At 43.6% G+C, this 19649-nt stretch overlaps 1 protein-coding gene across 1 annotated transcript in view; it reads left to right on the top strand.

Moving 5' to 3' along the window:
• Positions 1-830: 830 nt before the first annotated feature.
• The window catches only part of Znf106 (zinc finger protein 106), a 54147-nt gene continuing 35328 nt past the window's right edge, over positions 831-19649 (top strand). The window contains exons 1-3 of the mRNA XM_051144469.1: positions 831-967; positions 10377-10461; positions 16050-16111. Of these exons, the coding sequence (XP_051000426.1) occupies positions 10408-10461; positions 16050-16111 (116 nt within the window). The 5' untranslated portion in view covers positions 831-967; positions 10377-10407. The remainder of the gene's footprint in view (positions 968-10376; positions 10462-16049; positions 16112-19649) is intronic.

The raw sequence follows: 19649 nt of genomic DNA, 5'->3' as shown, positions 1-19649 counted from the left end.
GTGAGGCTTTGATAGTTCTTGTGGACGGAGCTGTTATAGTGGTAGAAGTAGCTCCTCGTTATCAACTGCAATGTAACTGTTTGTTTCAGTCCATACAACGGGCTCTCAGAAGAAAGGGAATGCTTCAAGTTTAACAACAAATCAAACACCCTAATTTTAACTTTAAAAAATGGCATTCCAAGAAAACATCACTTTGCCTAAGGTAAAAAATTGTTGCCGGGCAGTGGTGGCACATGTCTTTAATCCCAACACAGTCTGGAGGCAGAGGCAGGAAGATCTCTCAAAATGGTCTACAGAGCAAGTTCCAGGATAGTCAAGCCTACACAGAGAAATTTTGTCTCGAAATACAAAACATAATTAAATTATACTAGCTGGCTAAGATTTAAAGTTAGTTATGCCTTTCGTTGAAACAGTGTAGCCTAGGAACTATGTAGCCCTGGCTAGCTTTGAACTCACGTTGACCTTCCTACCTCAACCTCCAGAAAATGAGGTAAACTAACGTACCTAATTTGGGATCTGTCTGTTCAAAAGTTTCACAAGGTAAGAATAGTTTTGAAATTTAATAAAGACAGTGTCACGGCTTATGGTGGAAAGTAGTGTGGGAGATAAGTCTAGAAAGGGCTGGGAGGATTTAAAAAAAAAAATGCTGAATGAAAGCAAGGTGGTTTGTGCAAAGGGACCTACTTCGGTTCTTGCGTTTCGAGTAGGGTTTCTTACCTGGTGTCCGTTGTTCACTTCTGGTGTTCAAATAAAGCTAGTTGGTTGAAAAGGGCGGATGCGGGGAGGGGTAAAGGGAGCGCGCCAGGCTGCGTGCGCTTGCGCACTGACGGCGGCGGCGGCGGCGGCGTCAGTGCCCGGCGGGGAGCGGGTCCCAGGCCGCCGCCCGACCGGAGGCTAAGGGGGCGTCTGGGAGCTCCCTCGCCGGGCCCTCGGCGGCCTGATGGCGTAGGAAGGACGGGCTGTGAGTGTGAGTATGGGGAGCCCAGCATGGTTGGGCATATCGGAGCCCGAGGGGCGGATGATCTGCCCCGTGGGCAAGTGGTGGGGCTGCGCCGGCACGCCGTCCATGCCACGGTGTCTCTTCTGACCAGCGTGGGTTTAGGGTTTATGGGCGAGCGATGCGTCTTGCTTCGCGGTACAGATTCTGGCAGGGGAGGTCCGATTCTGCTCCCACTCCTCGGGCTGAACGCGTGGTTCCAGGTTTTTGACCTCTGGGGCAGGCCTGACCTCTGTCGGCCTGGGGTCTAGGAAGAATCTCAGCCTTAGTGTGTTGTTTAAAGGCTGCAGGTTTCAGGCCTGGGCCATCTCTGCCTCCCAAGACTGACAATCTCGCCTCTTTTTGGACTTTGAGGACTCTGCTTTTTGTGATGTGTCTTAGAAATGTACTAGCAACTAGTGGAACGATTAGTATTTAGTACAATCACGGTGCGGAATTGTGGAGAGGAGCTTCTTGCACAGCCCCCCACTGAAGTTTGTTCGGTGTAGTCATCTTTTTTGTTTGTTTTTCTCGAGACAGAGTTTCTCTGTATAGCCCTGGCTGTCCTGGAACTCACTCTGTAGATCCGCCTGCCTCTGCCTCCCGAGTGCGGGATTAAAGGCGGTATAGTCATCTTTGAGAGTAAAATAAACCATCTGGGGGAAACTCGAGATTTCAGTGGAGTGTGTGTGCGTGTGTTTAACAACACGGAACCAGATAAAATAGTTTTTCTCTTAGCCGATTAGAACTATAGCCACCATAACGGGTTAACATTGCTTTGCTTCGAGTCACAGATACCTTTTAATACTTAGTAAGAGCCATTTCCTGTTCTAAAACCCTATATGGGAATCCTAAAGTTTGGCCAAAAATGATCAGATTCATCTAGGATTTACTTAGCACCCACTATGCTTGCACTAAGTACATTCAGGTTATATACCTGCAACGAGCTTTGTACTGGGTTGGTTTGTTTTTTTTGGGCAGCACTTTTCACACGAGGTACTGAGATGCTGAGGGTGATTTGCTGGAGTTTACATGCTGTGGACCTAGTGAACTTCATCGTTTTCTGTCACCCCAAGTTAGACCTTGTAAGCCCTCCTCTTTGGAAATTGAACTGAAGTTAACTCTTGGGTCTGGAAAACAGAGTTAATTTTGATTTTTTTTTTTTTTTTTTTTTTTAAGATTAATTTATTATGTATACAGTGCTCTGCCTGCACGTACCTCTGCCGGCCAGAAGAGGGCATCAGATCACATTACAGATGGTTATGAGCTACCATGTGGTTGTTGAAAATTGAACTCAGGACATCTGGAGGAGCAGTGTCCTTAACCTCTGAGCCAACTCTCCAGCCCCCTATTTTGGTTCTTATTTTTGAGAAAGAATCTGGTTTATATAGCCCAGACTGGCTTTGAACTTGAGGTCCTCAGTTCAGTCACAGAGTGCTGGGATTAGAGGTATGTGCCCATTGTTGTTTGTTTGTTTTTCGAGACAGGGTCTCTCTAGTGTACCCTTGGCTGTCCTAGACTCGCTAGGGATTAAAGGCATGCGCCACCACACCCAGCCCGGCCCATCGTAGTTTTTAACTAGAGAAAATGTCAAGATAAATTTTGAAGAGAGCTTCAGAATAGTCAAGAAAGAGGAAAGGTGTGAAGGAATTTCAGTAAGCTTTTCTAGAACCAATTGCTTTGATTTCAGAAAGGAAGGTATTTAAAAAAGAAAAACCATGTGGTTACTGAGCTTCTAGATTAGAACAAGTTCAAGGCTGGTCTATGAGAAAAGCAAGGAGCCTTGAGTGGTTTGGGACAGATCCTTTGGTTCTGAAACCCAGGGTGACTCAATGAAGACTATACATACTTTGTGTTTTGTAATTGGATTATGAAAAGAGAGGTTTTATATTTGTATACCAGTGAATAAGAGCCCTAAGTAGAAAGATGCATTTACTCTTCACTGCTCTTCTAGGATGCAGAGTTGCCCATTAAAAGCTTGTAGTCTGTTGGCTGTTGTACTCTGAAAGCGACTAAGAAGGGGGAGTTCCCAGGTGTGTATTGAGGATGGCTGAATCTGTGCGTTTGTTAGAATGAGCCACCTCTCTACTAATATTGAATGATTTCCAAGATAGTGTGAAAGTAATGGTGTCAAGAGAGTGTGCATATTGCAGTAGTGCCAGGTTTAAGTATGTGTATATGTACGTGTGTGTGTATATATACATATAGGCATGTTTTGCACTTAAGGGCATAGAGTATCTGTGGAAAGTAGTCAGAATCAGCTGAACGCGGGGAGAGAGTATATGTGTCAGGGGATGGAAGATAGAAGTGAGAATTTATTGTTCAGTGGTTCCAGTGATTGTTTCACAATCTGAGATTTTTCTTGAAAACGAAACAAGCACTCTCCTGAGTTACATCCTTTAACCCTGATCTGTTTGTTTGTTTGTTTGCTTGCTTGCTTGTTTTTCGAGGCATGGTTTCTCTATAACAGCCCTGGCTGTCCCAGAACTTGCTTTGTAGACCAGGCTGGCCTCTACTCACAAAGATCCAATTGCCTCTGTCTTCTGAGTTTTGGGGCTTAACCTTAAACTTTTTTTATGTTTATATTATAAACCAGAAAAATATAAACTCAGATTAGGTTGGTTTTTTGTTGTTGTTTGTTTGTTTGTTTGTTTTTGTTTTTTGAGACAGGGTTTCTCTGTGTAGCCTTGTCTGTCCTGGACTCACTTTGTAGACCAGTCTGGCCCCAAACTCACAGCGATCTACTTGCCTCTGCCTCTCTCGAGTGCTGGGATTAAAGGCGTGTGCCACCACGCCCAGCCCAGACTAGGTTTTTTTGTCTGTTTGGTTTTGGTTTTTTATATTTTATTTTCTGTGTATGGGTGTTTAGCCTGCATATATGTCTGTACATATGTGCCAGCTGCCTGCAGAGGCTGGAGAGGGCATTAGATCCAAGGAACTGGACGTAAGAGATGGTTGTGAGCTGCTGTATTGGTGTTGGGAACAAGGCCTAGGTCCTTTACAAAGGCAGCAAGTACTCTACCTCTGCAGCCCGTCCCTTAGACTTTAATATGTAACTAAAATTTGCTATACTGTTGTACAGTGCTGGGAACTGAATCTAGGGCTTCCCCCTGCTAGTAAGCAAGGGCACTACCAGTGAATGGTATTCCCAGTCCTGGATCGCTTTTATTCCTATCTCTATTATTTAGGGCTCAGATCTTGGTTTGTTTTGTTTGAGGTCGGGTTTCGTGAAGCCAAGGCTAGTCTCTAAGTCTATGTACTAAAGCAGTCTTAATTCTCTAATCTTTACTTACTTCCCAAGTGTTAGGATTGTGACTACCACCATGCGGGACTTGTCCTTTTGTTTGGTTTGTTTGTTTTTAAGCGAGTGTGTGTATGTGTGTGTGTGTGTGTGTGTGTGTCTGGGGCGGGTGGAGTATGTTGAGCTAGTTTCCATTTCTCTCCTCCCTCCTCCTTTTGAGACATGGGTAGGTCTCTCTGCCTTTCCCAGCAGGTCTTGAATTTGTTTTCATTCATTGTAGACCAGGCTCAAATTCACAGCAATCCGCCTGCCTCTGCCTCCTGAGTGCTGGGATTAAAGGCGTGTGCCACCACGCTTGGTTTATTTTTGGTTTTTCAAGACAGGGTTTCTCTGTGTGGCCTTGGCTATCCTGGACTCACTTTGTAGACCAGGCTGGCCTCGACCTCACAGAGATCCTCCTGCCTCTGCCTCCCGAGTGTGGGGCTACACTTGTGCTTTGTTTGTTTTTAGAGACAGAGTCTTACTGTGTAGCACAGCCAGCTCAGACATGAGACCTTCTTGCCTCAGCAGCCATGGTGCTGGGATTACTAATGTGTGCTACCATGCCCGGTTTTGTTTTGTTTGTTTGTTTGTTTGTTTTCCGTGCCTGTTTTATGATGATCAAACACCTTAAACTTTGTTTATTTACTTGCTACCTACCCAACCCCCTCCCTGCCCCCCCCACCCCATCCCAGGCAAGGTTTTTTTTCTCTGTAACAGCCCTGATGGTGTTTTGATTTTTAATTTACTAGTAGGAAGTTGATTAAGAATGTTGAATTGTCATTGAATAAGTTGTGGTTGAATAAGAATGGCCCATAGGCTCATCTATTTGAGTGTTTAGTTACCAGAGAGGAACTTTTAAAGGATTAGAAGGTGTCCTTGTTGGAGGAAGTCTGTCACTGGGGGCTGGGCCTTGAGGTTTCAAAAGACTGTGCCTGGCCCTCTCCCTGTCTCCCTTGTCTCTCCCTTTATTTTTGCGTGCAGATTTAGCTGTTAGCTACTTGTCCAGTACCATACCTGACTACTGTCATACTTCCTGCCTTTATGATAATGGACTAAACCTCTGAAACTGTAAACCAGTCTCCAATTAAATTTTTCTCTTTTGCCCGCCCCCCAGACAGGGTTTCTTTGTATATCCTTGGCTATCCTGAACTCCCTTAGTAGACCAGACTGGCCTTGAACTCAGCAATCCACTTGCCTCTGCCTCCACCATACCCAGCTAAATACTATTCTTTGTAAGAGTTGCCTTGGTCTCTTCACATAGCAGAACACTGTCCAAGGCAGAACTATAGTTTGCACTTCATTCTAGGAAGGATGAGGGTGCTGGGAACTGTTTCCCTTTCCCAGAGCTTGCCCTGGTGATGGGGCTGGGAGGGTATCACAGAAGGAGGTGATGAAGGGTGGGCTCAGGACCTGCCCTCCTGCGGGTGAGCTTCTTACCCACAGCGTGGATAAAAGTTAATCTGTCCAGTGTTTATGGCAGAGCCTGAGGCCTGCTAGCTAGGCAAGCCTTTACCACTGAACTGCTTCTCGGTCCAACTTTTATTTTTGCAGTGCTAGAAGTCAGAACCAGAATTTGGTGCAGACTAGGCAAGCAAACACTTCACATAAGTTATTCATAACCTCAAAAATACTTTTTTCTGGCCCGAATAACATTTGTAAAGTACAGAAGAAGACAAAGACCTCCGAATTAGGCGAGCAACTAGAGGGCATTGTTGTGGAAAATACGCAAAAGGCTTGATGGAGGAAAGGGGCAATTTTCCCAGTTATATTCAGACGTCTATTTCAACCCTAATGGCAGGTTAAAGCTGTTCTATCTCCATGAAAATACAAATGTTGGAAGCTTTTTAAAATCTTTATTTTATTTAATTTTAGGCTTACTGGTATTTTGCCTTCATGTGTGTCTGTGTACCAAATGCATGCTTAGCACCCACAGATGCCAGAAGTTCCCTGGAATTGGACTTACAGCCACTGTGGCTTTTTGTAGGTGGTGGGAGTTGAACCCTGGTCCTCTGTGGGGTACTTTTTACTCTCCCTCTCTTTGGTTTTTTGAGACAGGGTTTCTCTATGTAGCCTTGGCTGTTCTGGACTCTTTGTAGACAAGTCTGTCTTTGAACTCACAGCGATCCACCTGCCTCTGCTTCCCGAGTGCTGACTTAACTCTCTTAATTTTTAAAAAAATATTTATTTATTATGTATACAGTGTCTTGCCTGCATGTGTGCCTGCATGCCAGAAGAGGGCACCAGATCACATAACCAGTTGTGAGCCACTATGTAGTTGCTGGGAATTGAACTCCGGACCTTTGGATGAGCAGCCAGTGCTCTTAACCTTTGAGCTAATCTCTCCAGCCCTGGGAGCTGTTTGTTTTTTTTTTTGTTGTTGTTTGTTTTGTTTTTTTTGTTTTGTTTTGTTTTTTTGGTTTTTCGAGACAGGGTTTCTCTGTGTAGCTTTGGCCGTCCTGGACTCACTTTGTAGACCAGGCTGGCCTCGAACTCACAGCAATCCGCCTGCCTCTGCCTCCCGAGTGCTGGGATTAAAGGCATGCGCCACCAGGCCCGGCTTGTTTTGTTTTTTAATTATGTATGTGTGATTGAGTATGGATATGTGCACGTGAGTGCCAGTGCCTGTGGGGGCAGGAGGTGTTGGATCCTCCTGGAACTGGAGTTGCAGGTGGTTGTGAGGTGTGTAGGTCCTCTGCAAGAACAGGTAAGTGCTCTTAACCACTGAGCCAACTGTGGTGAGAGCTTTTGGTCAGTGACCAGTGCTTCAGGAGCTGCTTGCTGTCAGCTTTGGTCTCTTTTCTGTCTCTTCCCCACTCCAAGGCACTTTGTCTTTGTGAAACTTGCTTCTGCCTCTCCCCACTGCCCATTAGGTTAGGTTAGACCTCTATCTGCAAGGACCAGGGAAATTTTCTGTAAATTTCCCAGTGGTTCCCGTGGCCTGCAGATGCATCATAAAATGTGTTGCCGGGGTGGGGGGGCGGGGGCTAGGGGAGCCAGCTGTGGTGGAATACAGCTATAATTCCAGGTACAGGGCAAGAGAATTGGGAGTTCAGGCCAGTTTGGGCTATGTTGAGACCTACAAATAAACAAAAGCCACCCACAGTTTGTACAGTGTCAAATGTTTCTTGGAAATTGTTTATATGTCTATCTTTGGAGATATAGTTGAGTGGTAGAACATGTGCCTGGCATTCATGTGGACCTGGGTACCATAACTTGTACTTTAAAAAAAAAAAAAAAAAGGCGGCCAGGCAGTGGTGGCCCATGCCTTTAATCCCAGCACTCAGGGAGGCAGAGGCAGGCGATTGATGTTAGTTTGATGCCAGCCTGGTCTACAGAGTGAACCCAGAACAGCCAAGGCTACACAGCGAAACCCTGCCTCAAAAAACCACGAAGGGGGAAAAAAATCTAAAGCTAAGTTGGAGGTGGCGACGAGGGGTATCAAAGAAGACAAGGACATCTGCGTAGAGTTCTTAGCCACTCTGATGTGTGTGAGGCCCTCTGTGAAGAAAAGAGGTCTATTGATGAGATTCCACCCTGAGGTTCTCACCTGAATGCTGATATCCATCACAGGCTCCATTTCCGCTCCTATTCCAAATGATGCTAGGCCGAGATTTCTCAGTTAAAGTGATGCTGTCATTTCACATCCTGAGTGGTTGAACTGACATTGGGCAGCAGTTTGCAAAAGATTGTTGAGTGGGAGAGCACTTATTACTCTTACAGAGGACCCACACTGGTTCCCAGCACCCACGTCAAAGAACTCTAGCTCTAGAGGATCTGACGGCCTCTTCTGGGGTCTGCCAACATTTGCACTCACATGTGCGTACTCCCATGTAGACATACAAATACATATAAGTAAAAAATCTTTTAAAAGATCAGTTATTAGGGGCAAATAATCATAAATGTATTTGTACATGTTACCGGCTTCAAAATACTTCAAGCAGAAGTTAAAAGTAAATTGAAATTTACTTTAAATTAAAATTACATTTTAAAAGTAAGTTAAAAGAAGAATTAAGCATCCGCTAAAGACTTTAATGTTCTTTTTGCAGAAAGGGTATTTGTGACTGAGTGCTTGCTCCTGTTTGATGGCGTGGATGTGCATTTATGTGGCAATCCGAGGACAGCTTCTCCATGCTGGTCTTGTCTGTCCTCCCTGTTTGAGGCAGGTGCTCTTTCCTGTGTAAGCCAGGCTTTCTGGCCTTCAGACTTCTCTACCTCACATATTTCCCTGTGTAGGAAAAACGTCTACCTTAGGTAGAGGCCATGTAACTTTTTAGTGAGACTTACTCTGTAAAGTGAGGCCCTCCCAAAAGTGGCAACCTAGGGGTAGAGGTGAGAATTGTTTCTGTGGTTTCCTGGTTGTCCAGTCTTACCAGGAATCCATTCATTTCTGTCAGGGTTATGTGAGGGCATAGGAAATAACTGCCTGTGGGATTCAAGAAAGAGATTTTAGCCTAATTTCTACTCATCTTGTCATCCCACAAAAAAGTTAAAATCTTTAGTGTTTTACAGCATATTGTTGTCACTTGGAGTCTGTGTTTACTTTTTCTTTTTGTTTTTTTCTTTGTTGTTGTTGTTATTGGTGGTGGTTTTTTGAGACAGGGTTTCTCTGTGTTGTCTTGGCTGTCCTGAACTTGCTTTGTAGACCAGGCTGGCCTCCCAAGTGCTGGAACTAAAAAGGCATGTGCCACCATGCCTGACCATCTGCGTTCACTTTTAAAGATTCACTTGTAGAAATGTCTTCAGTTCTATAGGTTTGTTGTTCTGAATGTCTTAATAGATCCAGGGTATAAGGATCTCCCTCTACCGTTAAACAGCCTGCGTTTTCTTCTCAGACTGTCTTAACAATAAAATTTAATAGCAGTTTCTTTGGTTTGGTTTGTCAAAATAGGCTTCTTTTCTCCCCCCATGCTCATTTAATAAACTCCTCTACAACATTAAAAAAAAAAAAAAAGACAGGTTTCTCAGATAGCTCTGGCCTGAAAGTCACTGTAACCAGGCTGGCCTCAGACTCATAATAGGTCCCTCCTGATTCTGCCTCCCTACCTCTGGATTAAAGGTGTGCTCCACCACTGCCCCAGCAAGAATTGATCTTTTTTTGTTTTGGTTTTTTGGGGGTGGGTGGGTGGGTTTTTGTTTGTTTGCTTGCTTGGTTGTTTGTTTGCTTGCTTGGTTTTTTAAGACAGGATTTCTCTGTGTAGCCCCGGCTACTCTGGAACTTGCTCTGTAGACTAGACTAGCCTCAAAATCAGAGACCCACCTGCCTCTGCCTCCTAAGTGCTGAGATTAAAGGCGTGCGCCACCACCGCCCAGCAACCGTTCTTGACACTAACAGGAGTTTTCAACTTGAGCTACGTGATAAATATTTGAGGAATAAATATTCTGACATTGATGTTTGAAGTAGCTCCAGTGTTAGGTAGCTCAAACTGTCCTTGAATTTACCAAAGGGCTTTAGGTACAAGCATCTATCAAGGCCTTGTTCTGGAATCTCTCAACCTCTTTTTATTAATAAGCTGTATGGATGGTTCTAATCGACAAGCTTGGCTTCAGAACTTGTCCAGATATTGAGGGCAGGAAAATTGTAGTCATTACCTTAAAGGGGAGAAACAACTCAGTTGGTATGGCAGGGACCTAGAGTTGTCTGTAAAGTGGGAAGACACAGAAAATTACCTAAGCAAAGAAATTGTATTTCTCAGACAGGGTCTGACTATGTGGCTTTGGCTGGGCTAGGACTCACCTGCCTCTGTCTCCCGAGTGCTGGGATTAAAGGGTTAAAGATTAAATACCACCGTGCTTGGCATAACTTAAATCTTAAGCCCATCCTGTTCTGAGAATCTTCAGCTATGGCTTTGAGAAAAAAACAAGAGAGTCAGAATGAAGTGGGACTTGGCCCAGGAGGCTGTGCTGTGGTAGATAAGGGCCGCGGCAGTGGGATCTGCTGGGGGGTCGGGAAGCAGAGTCACGGTAGACACTCAGAAGGTTGTTTATTTTAACCTTGGTACCTGGAAAGCTAGAATTTCCATTTATAAAAATTGAAAGATTAAGGGGGGTGGTGCAGAGTAGAAAGTGAATTAAAGGCAATATCTGGAAAGGTCACTAAACGTTGCTTCCTTGTTGCAGGTTGACATTGAGTGCTTCAGACCTGGTCACTATGGTACGAGAACGAAAATGCATATTGTGCCACATTGTGTACGGCTCAAAAAAGGTAACAGGGGAGAGAGACTATCTCATGCTTTATGGCCAGTTGTTTCTTGTAGACACCAAAAAATGGTTAAAACTTAGTATTTAGAAGTTTAACTTGTTAAATTTTAATATTTTTGTTTTGCTATGCAACCCTAGATCGCTCTCTATGCACACTGACCTCAAACTGGCAGTCTACCTGCCCCTTACTCCCAAATTCTAGCATTACAGACTAAGGCTGTCACTCTGCTTATATTCTATTGGAGAACACAACCCGTCGTCTCTGCGTGCTAGGCAAGCGGCTGCCAACTAAGCTCTGATTCATTCCCAGCGCTGGGGGAAGCATCTCGACAGCATCTTGTTTATGCTTTTTTTTTCTTCTTTTCTCTAAACCAATCTTATTCCATCAGTGATGTTTGTTTGTTTGTTTGTTTTGTTCGAGACAGGGTCTCTCTGTGTGTAGCCCTGGCTGTCCTGGAACTCACAGAGATCCACCTGCCTCTGCCTCCTAAAGTGCTGGGATTAAAGGTGTGCACCACCAGTGATTTTTTTTTTTTTCATCACTGTCTTAAAAGGCCAGTGACTATAGTATTACCCTCTACCCAGAATTTAGAGTACTCCAGGGTACATGATATAGAGAACTCTAGTTAGCAGCTAGTTAAAGAGAAAATATCTTACAGTTCAGGCTAGTTGAGAGTTTATGCCTTTGTGAAATTTTACTTTGTGGTGGTCTACCTCAGGGACGCTGTGTGTGTGCTAGGCAAACATTATACCTCTGAGTTACATCCTGAGTCCCCAAATTACATGTTTTTTTATTCACAGATATTGCACTTATTATATGCACTTGCTTTTTGTGTATGTCTCAGCTCAAGAAAAATGCAGTGCAGCCAGGTGTGGTACTGCACACCTACAGTCCCAGCACTTGGGGCAGAAGGAGGAGGCTGCCCTGGTGTAAATAGGGACACTATCAACGGACAAGATATGGTGTAGCAAAGGTGGTGTGGACAGTATCCTGCATGTCCACAAGGTTGAGTATATAGTGCAAAGGAAAAAACCCAACTGCGTGAGGAAGAGGAGGACTGTATGCATTATATGTGCAAATGTAGGTGAGGTTTTGTGCTCCCTGGCTGAGCTCATTTCTGTGGATGCCAGGGATTCAAGTTCAGATCATCACACTTGGGCAGTAAGTGTTCGTATCTCACTGAGACATCTTCTTATTCCCCCCCCCCCCCAAAACAACCTGTAAAACAAAACAAAACAAGAACCTATATTTTTAAGATTCATTTATTTTATTTTATGTGTATGAGTTTTTACCTGCATGTATGTATATGTGTCATGTGCTTGCCTGTACCTGATGAGATCAGGAAACAGTTTGAGTACTCTGGAACTGTAGTTAAAATAGGCAGATGTAAGCGGTCACCTAGGTGCTGGGAGCTAAACCTGGGTCAGAGGTCTTAACGGCTGAGCCGTCTTTCTAGCCTCCAACAAACTTCCTTGTCTGTGTGTTTGCTTCTGTGACAGGGCTTCTCTGCACAACGGTCCTGGAGCTCACTTTGTAGACCACAGTGTCCTCATAGTCACAGAGCTCCTGCCGCTGCCGTCCAAGTGCTGAGATTAAAACAAACTTTTTTAAACTAAAAGAATTTGCTTGTGCCTTAGAGAAATTGGTTGCAGCTTCTCACTTTTGGTCTTTTCTTGTCTTTATATTTTTCTTTGAAAATAAAAAGTTGTTGTTTTTGTTTACTTGTTTGTTTTAGATTCCTCCCCCTCCCCCCTTGAGCATCTTACTATGATATTGACTGGATTGGAGTTTACTGTGTAGACCAGGCTGGCCCTAAATTTACAGAGATCAGCCAGGCATGGTGGCGCATGCATTTAATCCCAGCACTTAGGAGGCAGAGGCAGGTGGATCTTTGTGAATTTGAGGCCAGCCTGGTCTACAAGTGAGTCCCGGACAGCCAAGGCTACACAGAGAAACCCTGTCTTGAAAAAACAAAAAACAAAAAAAAACCCCCAAACTTACAGGGATCCTCCTACCTCTTTTCTGAGAACTGAGATTGCAGGGTGTCACTTTGACTGGTTATGGATGGAGTTTTATTTATTATTTTTTAAATTTTTATTTTTATTTTATGTACATCGGTGTTTTGACTGCATCTATGTTTATGTAAGGGTGTCAGAGCCCCTGGAACAGGTATAGTTTTGAGCTGCCATGTGGATGCTGGGAATTGAACCTGGATCCTCTGGAAAAGTAGCCACTGCTCTTAACCTCTGAACCATAGATAAGTGTTAAATTCTGTCATCTGCCTTTAACCTGACTCAGTTTTTAGATGCGTATTGTTCTAGCTGATGACCATCACTTAAGGGCTAGAAAGGGTCATTTGCAAAGCTCTGTCCAGATGAAGGTTTTTGTAGAGACAGACAGGAAACAGTCTTCAGTAGAATCACCATCTCAAAAGAGTGTTTTGAAACAGCTATCTTCATCACACTACTGAAGATTAAAGCAACAGTGGGCTGTTGAGTGGTTACACGAGTTCTGACAGGCCGTTTATGATGAAGAAGTGCGTCAGGTACTGACAGCAAAACATGATGTTTGGTGTCAGATCTTCCTGGACTTGGAGTCCAGTTTGACCACTTGATTATTAGGGATGCATCTTTGCACATTGTTTCTTCAGGGCCTAGCTCTGTATGTATGTATAGTAAGTACTTTAGGAATACCTGGTGAATGGAGCAGTTAACTTCTCTACACCCTGCCATCCTTCTGAAGTTAATACTCAGTGATATTTTGTGGTTTAAGGACAAATGTGTTTGATTCAACACAGGGTATAGTATACAGTACTCAGCAGCTGAGCTGTGGCTGCTTATTAGCGTATATGTAAGCAACCATTCTCTATACATGAGATGTCTATAGCTCCTTAAATGGTATGTAGATGCCTTTTCTTTGGGTCTTGCTGTGTGTTTACTCCTCAGATAAAGCCATTGGGGAAGTTGGGAAGCGGGTGGTAAAGTAGAAGGATGACGGAATTGCTGTGTCTTAGTCTCACTTGTCCCAGCCTAGCCTTGGTGTGTAGTGTGGTATTTAGCCACATTGTTTGCTTTTAATACCTATCTATGCTCAACGTAGGCAGCCATATTCATTCAACAAGTGTTTAACAATTTATATGCCCGCCTCTGCCAAACCTTAAATAAAAGTTGTAGCTTATTCTTGAGAAACTGAGCTGAGTGAGAAATAATGTGGATAAAAGTAGACAAACCCGAACTGAGGAGATGGCCGTTCAGTGAACTGCTTCCCATGCAAACATGAGGACCTGGGTTTGGACCCCTAACACATAAAAGGCCACTGGCAGCAGGGCACATCTGTAATTCCAGCATAGGTACAGGCAGTTCCCTGGTGCTCTCTGGCCAGCCAGCTTAGCTGAGTTGGTAAGCTTCTAGTTTACTGAGAGATTGTATTCAATAAGGGGGAGGGGCTGAAAGATGGCTTAGTTGTTAAGAGCACATACTGTTGTAGCAGAGGACCCAGGTTTGGTTTTAGGCACCCATGTTGGGCAGCTTACAACGATCTTGAGTCCACAGACTTTATTATTATTATTATTTTAATTTTATTTTTGTTTTTGTTTTTTGAGACAGGGTTTCTCTGTGTAGCCTTGGCTGTCCTAGATTCACTTTGTAGACCAGGTTGGCCTCGAACTCACAGCGATCCACCTGCCTCTGTCTCTCCAGTGCTGGGATTAAAGGTGTGCGCTACCACGCCCGACTTAATACATGTTCTTATAAACACACTTTAAAAAATTAAAAATGAGGTAGAAAGCAATTGAGAAATATGTCCAACGTTGATTGTCCTCTGACTTCCACAGTCTCTCTCTCTCACACACACACACACACACAAACACACACTGTATATATGTACCTACATGCGTGTGTGCACACCAGCATGAATGGGAACAAGTATCACACACACATAAAGAGCCAGATAGTTTTAAAAGCTGAGTGATTTGAAAGCCTTTAAAAACCACTTTATGTATGTTTGTCCACACATACCTGCATGTACACACGTGTGCACCATGTCCCATAGTGCACATGTGAAGGGAGGTGGTTCTCTCCTCACCATGTGGCCTCCAGGATCAATTCATCAGGCTCTGTGGCAAGTGCCCTTAGCTGCTGATCGTCACCTCTGTCATCCTGGATGAACTACACCTCCCCGTGTAGATCAGGCTGTGGTGGCCGAGCTTCAGCCCCTCCCACCATACATACCACCAGGGGTCATCAGTCCCAAGGCATGCCTTGCAAGCCAGCCTAGTCTACTTAAAATACCCAAAAGTTCCTTTCTAAAACAGAGCCAGCTGTGGCAATGTCCACCTATAACCCTCGCGCTGGAGAGGGAGGTAAGAGAACCAGGAATTCAAGGTCACTCTCAGTGACATAATGAGTTCAAGGTCTTCCTGGGCTAAGACCCTACCTCAAGATAAAAATAAGCATGAAATACAGCCAGAGAATTATTTAATGTGGAACTGATGTTGCTTTAAATTGGAAAGAGGAATCACAAGATTTTTTTTGATGCAAGGAATTTGAGTCCAATTTTTAAATTTTTTAAATTATATTTTAATTTTTAAACAATTTATTTAGATTACATCCTGATTGTTAGCCTCTCATTTGTAATCTCCCATTCCCCACCCTGTCTCAATTTAAAAACATTTTTTATTTACTTTTTTTTTTTTTTTTTTAATGTACTTTTGGTGTTTGGCCTACATGAATGTCTGTATGACAGAGTCGTATCCACTGGAACTTGAGTTACAGACAGTTATGAGCTGCCCTGTAGGTGCTGGGAATTGAGCCTGGGTCCTCTGGAAGAACAGCCAGTGCCCTTAACTGCTGAACTATGTCTCTAGCCCCATATCCAAATTTTCTTTTTTTTTTTTTTAAGATTTATTTATTTATTATTATGTATACAGTATTGTGCCTGCATGTATGCCTGCAGGCCAGAAGGCGGCGTCATATCACATTATAGATGGTTGTGAACCACCATGTGGTTGCTGGGAATTGAATTCAGGACCTGGAAGAGCAGCCAGTGCTCTTAATCTCTGAGCCACCTCTCCAGCCCCCCAAATTTTCTTTCTTTTTTTTTAAAGATTTATTTATTACTATGTATACAGTGCTCTGCCTGCATATATATTTGCAGGCCAGAAGAGGGCATCAGATCACATTGTAGATGGTTGTGAGCCACCATGTGGTTGCTGGGAATTGAACTTAGGACCTGGAAGAGCAGTTAGTGCTCTTAACCGCGGAGCCATCTCCCCAGCCCCCCAAATTTTCTTAAAACAATGATTTACTCTTATTTTATTATTTACCCAGACATGTGTATGTGTTTTATGAGTATGTGCAGTGTGCATGTGTGATCCCAGATCCCACTGAATTTCAGGCAGAAGTGAGCTGGGACTTGAACTCCAGTCTTCTGGAAGAGCAGCATGTTCTCTTAACCACTGAACCATTTCCCAAGCCCCATAACCCAAATTGTTAATTGAACACCTACAGGAACTACCTGCGCACCCTGCTGCCCCCTGCCCCCCGCCCCGACAGCAGTCTCTTGCGTTTAACCTGCTCTGTTTTGTTTTGAAGGAGATGGACAAACACATGCGGAGCATGCTGCATCACAGGGAACTTGAGAACCTCAAGGGCAGGTAATGAGAGCAGCTTTCCTCCGTAAATCCATTAACATGGGGGTTTAAGTGCTGGTGTTATCTGTCAACTTACTTTGTAATAATCCATCATAATAACTGTTGTCTTATGACATTGAATCATTGTTCAGGTTTAATAGCAGTAGATTTTGGGCATTTGTAAAAGATAAGCATTGGTACCTTTCTGCATCTCAAATCCACCATGGGTAGAATTCATAGCACTTCAGACAACTAGAGGATAACAAAGTTGAGTTGGCATGAGCTGGCTCATTCCTACATAGTGGCCTTGCAGCTGGTACTTAACCGTATTTTTGCTTTAATGAAATTAATTGTGTGCTGTAAACCTCCAGTCTTGGCTGAAACAGCCTGGGAAATCTATGACCTGCTAAGCTATGCTGAAGCTTAATCGTGTCCGCAAAAACCAAATAAGGGGTCTTGTGTATTTGAAAATGTTCTGTTAATGATTTAAAGCTTAAGATGTCTAAAAGAGGTTTAAAAAGAAAATGTGGAGCCAGGTGTGCACCTGTGATCCTAGCATTAGGGAGGCAGAAGCAAGCGGATTTCTGTGAGTTCAAGTCCAAGTCCAGCCTGGTCTACAAAGTGAGTCCAGGACTACACAGAGACACCCTGTCTTGAAAAAAAAGAAAAAGAAAATGTGGTATGTGTGTATATTCCATGCCCTTTTTCTGTATGTCTTCTTGGCTAATGTGGATCTGAAGTATAGAGATTAAAAGTAACATTGGTAAATTCAGAAATATGAATTATATTTTATTCCATGAATAAAAGTTGTCTAAAGCTACCACTCTGTTGTTTGATATTATGTGTTATTAACGTTATTGTAACTCATACAGGTTTATCTTGTGTCTGTAAATTAATGCGCTGACTTCACCATCTTATTAGTAGATAAATTAATTTGTTTCATGCCTGAGTCCTGTAATGTGTAATGGTTAAGCTTAGTGGTGGTGCTCCCCCCCCCCCCAAAAAAAAAGGCTTCACTTAGAAAGACAAATATGGTGTGTATTCACTGCTATGTGGATGTTAGCTGTTAAGTCTTTGACAAGCAAGCTGCAATCAATATAACCACAGAAAGCTGGGCATGGTGGTGCACGCCTTTAGTCCCAGCACTCGGGAGGCAGAGGCAGGCGGATCGCTGTGAGTTCAAGGCCAGCCTGGTCTACAAAGGGAGTCCAGGACAGCCAAGGCTACACACAGAAACCCTGTCTCGAAAAACCAAAAAGAAACAAACAAACAAACCCAAACAAACTAAAAAACAAACCACAGAAGTTAGACACAGAGCAAGGGACTGGATGGGAAAGACGAATCTATAAGAAGAGATGGCTGTGGGTGGGCAGGTCAGAGGCAGTAATAGGAGGGGGAAGGGAGAAGGGGATAAGGACAGCTCAGCTAAAACTCAGGGCCATTTGAGGGGTCATATGGAAGCCTAATGCAGTCGTGGAAGCATCCTAAAATACACACGTAAATGAGGAGATCTATAGTATGTGGTCAGTTTTGGAGAAAGTACCATGAGTTGCTGAGAAGAATGTGTTCTGTGTTTGAGTGGAATGTTCTGTAAATATCTGTTAAGTCATTTGGCTTGCTGGATGCTAATGGAGACATGTTGTCCTGCTTTTTAGTGGTTGTGTTTTTATGCTGGTGTCAAGACATCCGGGTTTGGGATGATTGTAACTCTAGGTGCTTGTCTTTATTGGGTGGGTGTTCTGTTCCTGGCTTTCTTTTGCCTTCTCTGGTTCTTAGAGAATGGGGCCTGTGGATTGCTCTCAACTCGGCAGGTGTGACCACTGCTGGTCCCAAGTAGAACATGTTTCTAGGTATTGGAAGTTGACGCTAAGAAATAGGGATGAGCTGGTATCGAGGGAGTTACTATTGCTGGGAGAGTCCACAGAAGGAAGGAGATGAGAGCTGGGTGTGCCCTCCAGGATTTGTGTGGACTCCTGGGAGTGGATGCAAGGAGGCCACAGCAGGTGAGCTGCTACAGAGCTGGGGATAAAAGTGGAGGATTTGAGTTGGAGGACTGGAGGGATTCCCTGAGTGTCCCAGCCAGTGCTCTTAGCCATTGAGCCGGCTCTCCAGCTCATAGGACTATTATTATTATTTTTAACAAAGACTATTATTTTTAAAGACTTGTCTGTATTATTTTTAAGTGTGTGTGTACATGTGGATGTGTGCCATAGGTGCATGTGAGCAGCCTGGTGTGGATATTGGTCCTTTGTAAGGTCAGGAAGCAGTCTGACTACTGAGCTCTCTCTGGCTTCCCCTAATACTTTTTATAACAAATTTTATGTAAGATTCAAGTTATAGTGAATATAGTAATCATAGTGGTGGCACATACCTTTACTCTCAGCATTCAGGAGGCAAACGCAGGAGGGTCTCTGTGAGTTCAAGGTCTACATAGGGAGCTCCAGGACAGCCAGGAATATATATAGAGACCCTGTCTCAAAGGGGCGGAGGGGGAGAGAATGAAAGTAAGTCTGTCCGCCTTATTCCTCTTTAATAAAATGCCTTTCTGTCTTGCTATATAGCCCTTCCAAACTTTATATGCATTCACAGTTGTAGGGCTATATACATGCTTTGTTCTCTCTGGACCTCATGCTAATTATATGTTGCTCTAAAACTTCTTTTTCTCCTGTAAATGCCGTCTTGAGCACTCTTTAACTCAGTTTTATTTAGAGAAGCACACAGAACAGGTTTCCTCATATGCTATTTGCAGCCATAACAAGTTTTATATAATTTTCTAGTTCATAACAAGTAAGTCACATGAAAAACCAGCTGGTCAGACAAGTTTCTAAGAGCCACATAAAGTCTCAAACCTTTTGTTTTGTTTTTGTTTTTTGAGACAGGGTTTTTCTGTGTAACCTTGGCTGTCCTGGACTTGGTTAATAGACCAGGCTGGCCTCAAACTCACAGAGATCTACCTGCCTCTGCCTCCTGAGTGCTAGGATTAAAGGCGTGCGCCACCCCCCCCACCCCTGCTCAAACATTTTGTTTACTTGGATCATTATTTTAAAGACAGTCATAACTAGTTTGTGCCTTAGAGAAAAATACTCATCAATCCTTATTCAGTAAGGGTTTTAATGGGCTTTTGTTTGTTTGTTCATTTATTTTGCTCCGGGGGGTGGGGGGAGCGGACAGGGTTCAACACAGGGTTTCTTTGTGTAGGTCTGCTCTGTCGACCAGGCTGGCCTTGAACTCACAGGTCCTCCTGTCTCTGCCTCCCGAGTGCTAGGATTAAAGGCATGTGTCATCATGCCTGGCTACTTTGTTAAATTTTTAGATTCAATTTTGAAGGTAAACTTAATGATACTGGTAAGTTTTCTTTGGTTGCTAATAAGGGACATGGAGTAGATGTGTGATAATTGCAGTCTCTCCAGATAGAAGCTATCAAAGACTCAAGCCTTTATTTATCAAGCAGCTGTTGCGGTTTAGTTAGAGCAAGCTTAATAAAGAAAGGCTTATGCATAGAGTATCTTAAGACTGCCTTTGTACATGAGGGGAAATTGTGTGGTGACAGGATGGAGCTAAT

Source organism: Acomys russatus, chromosome 4 (genome assembly GCF_903995435.1).
Source record: "Acomys russatus chromosome 4, mAcoRus1.1, whole genome shotgun sequence".
Lineage (NCBI taxonomy): Eukaryota > Metazoa > Chordata > Mammalia > Rodentia > Muridae > Acomys > Acomys russatus.
This window is presented reverse-complemented; position numbering and strand designations above follow the sequence as displayed.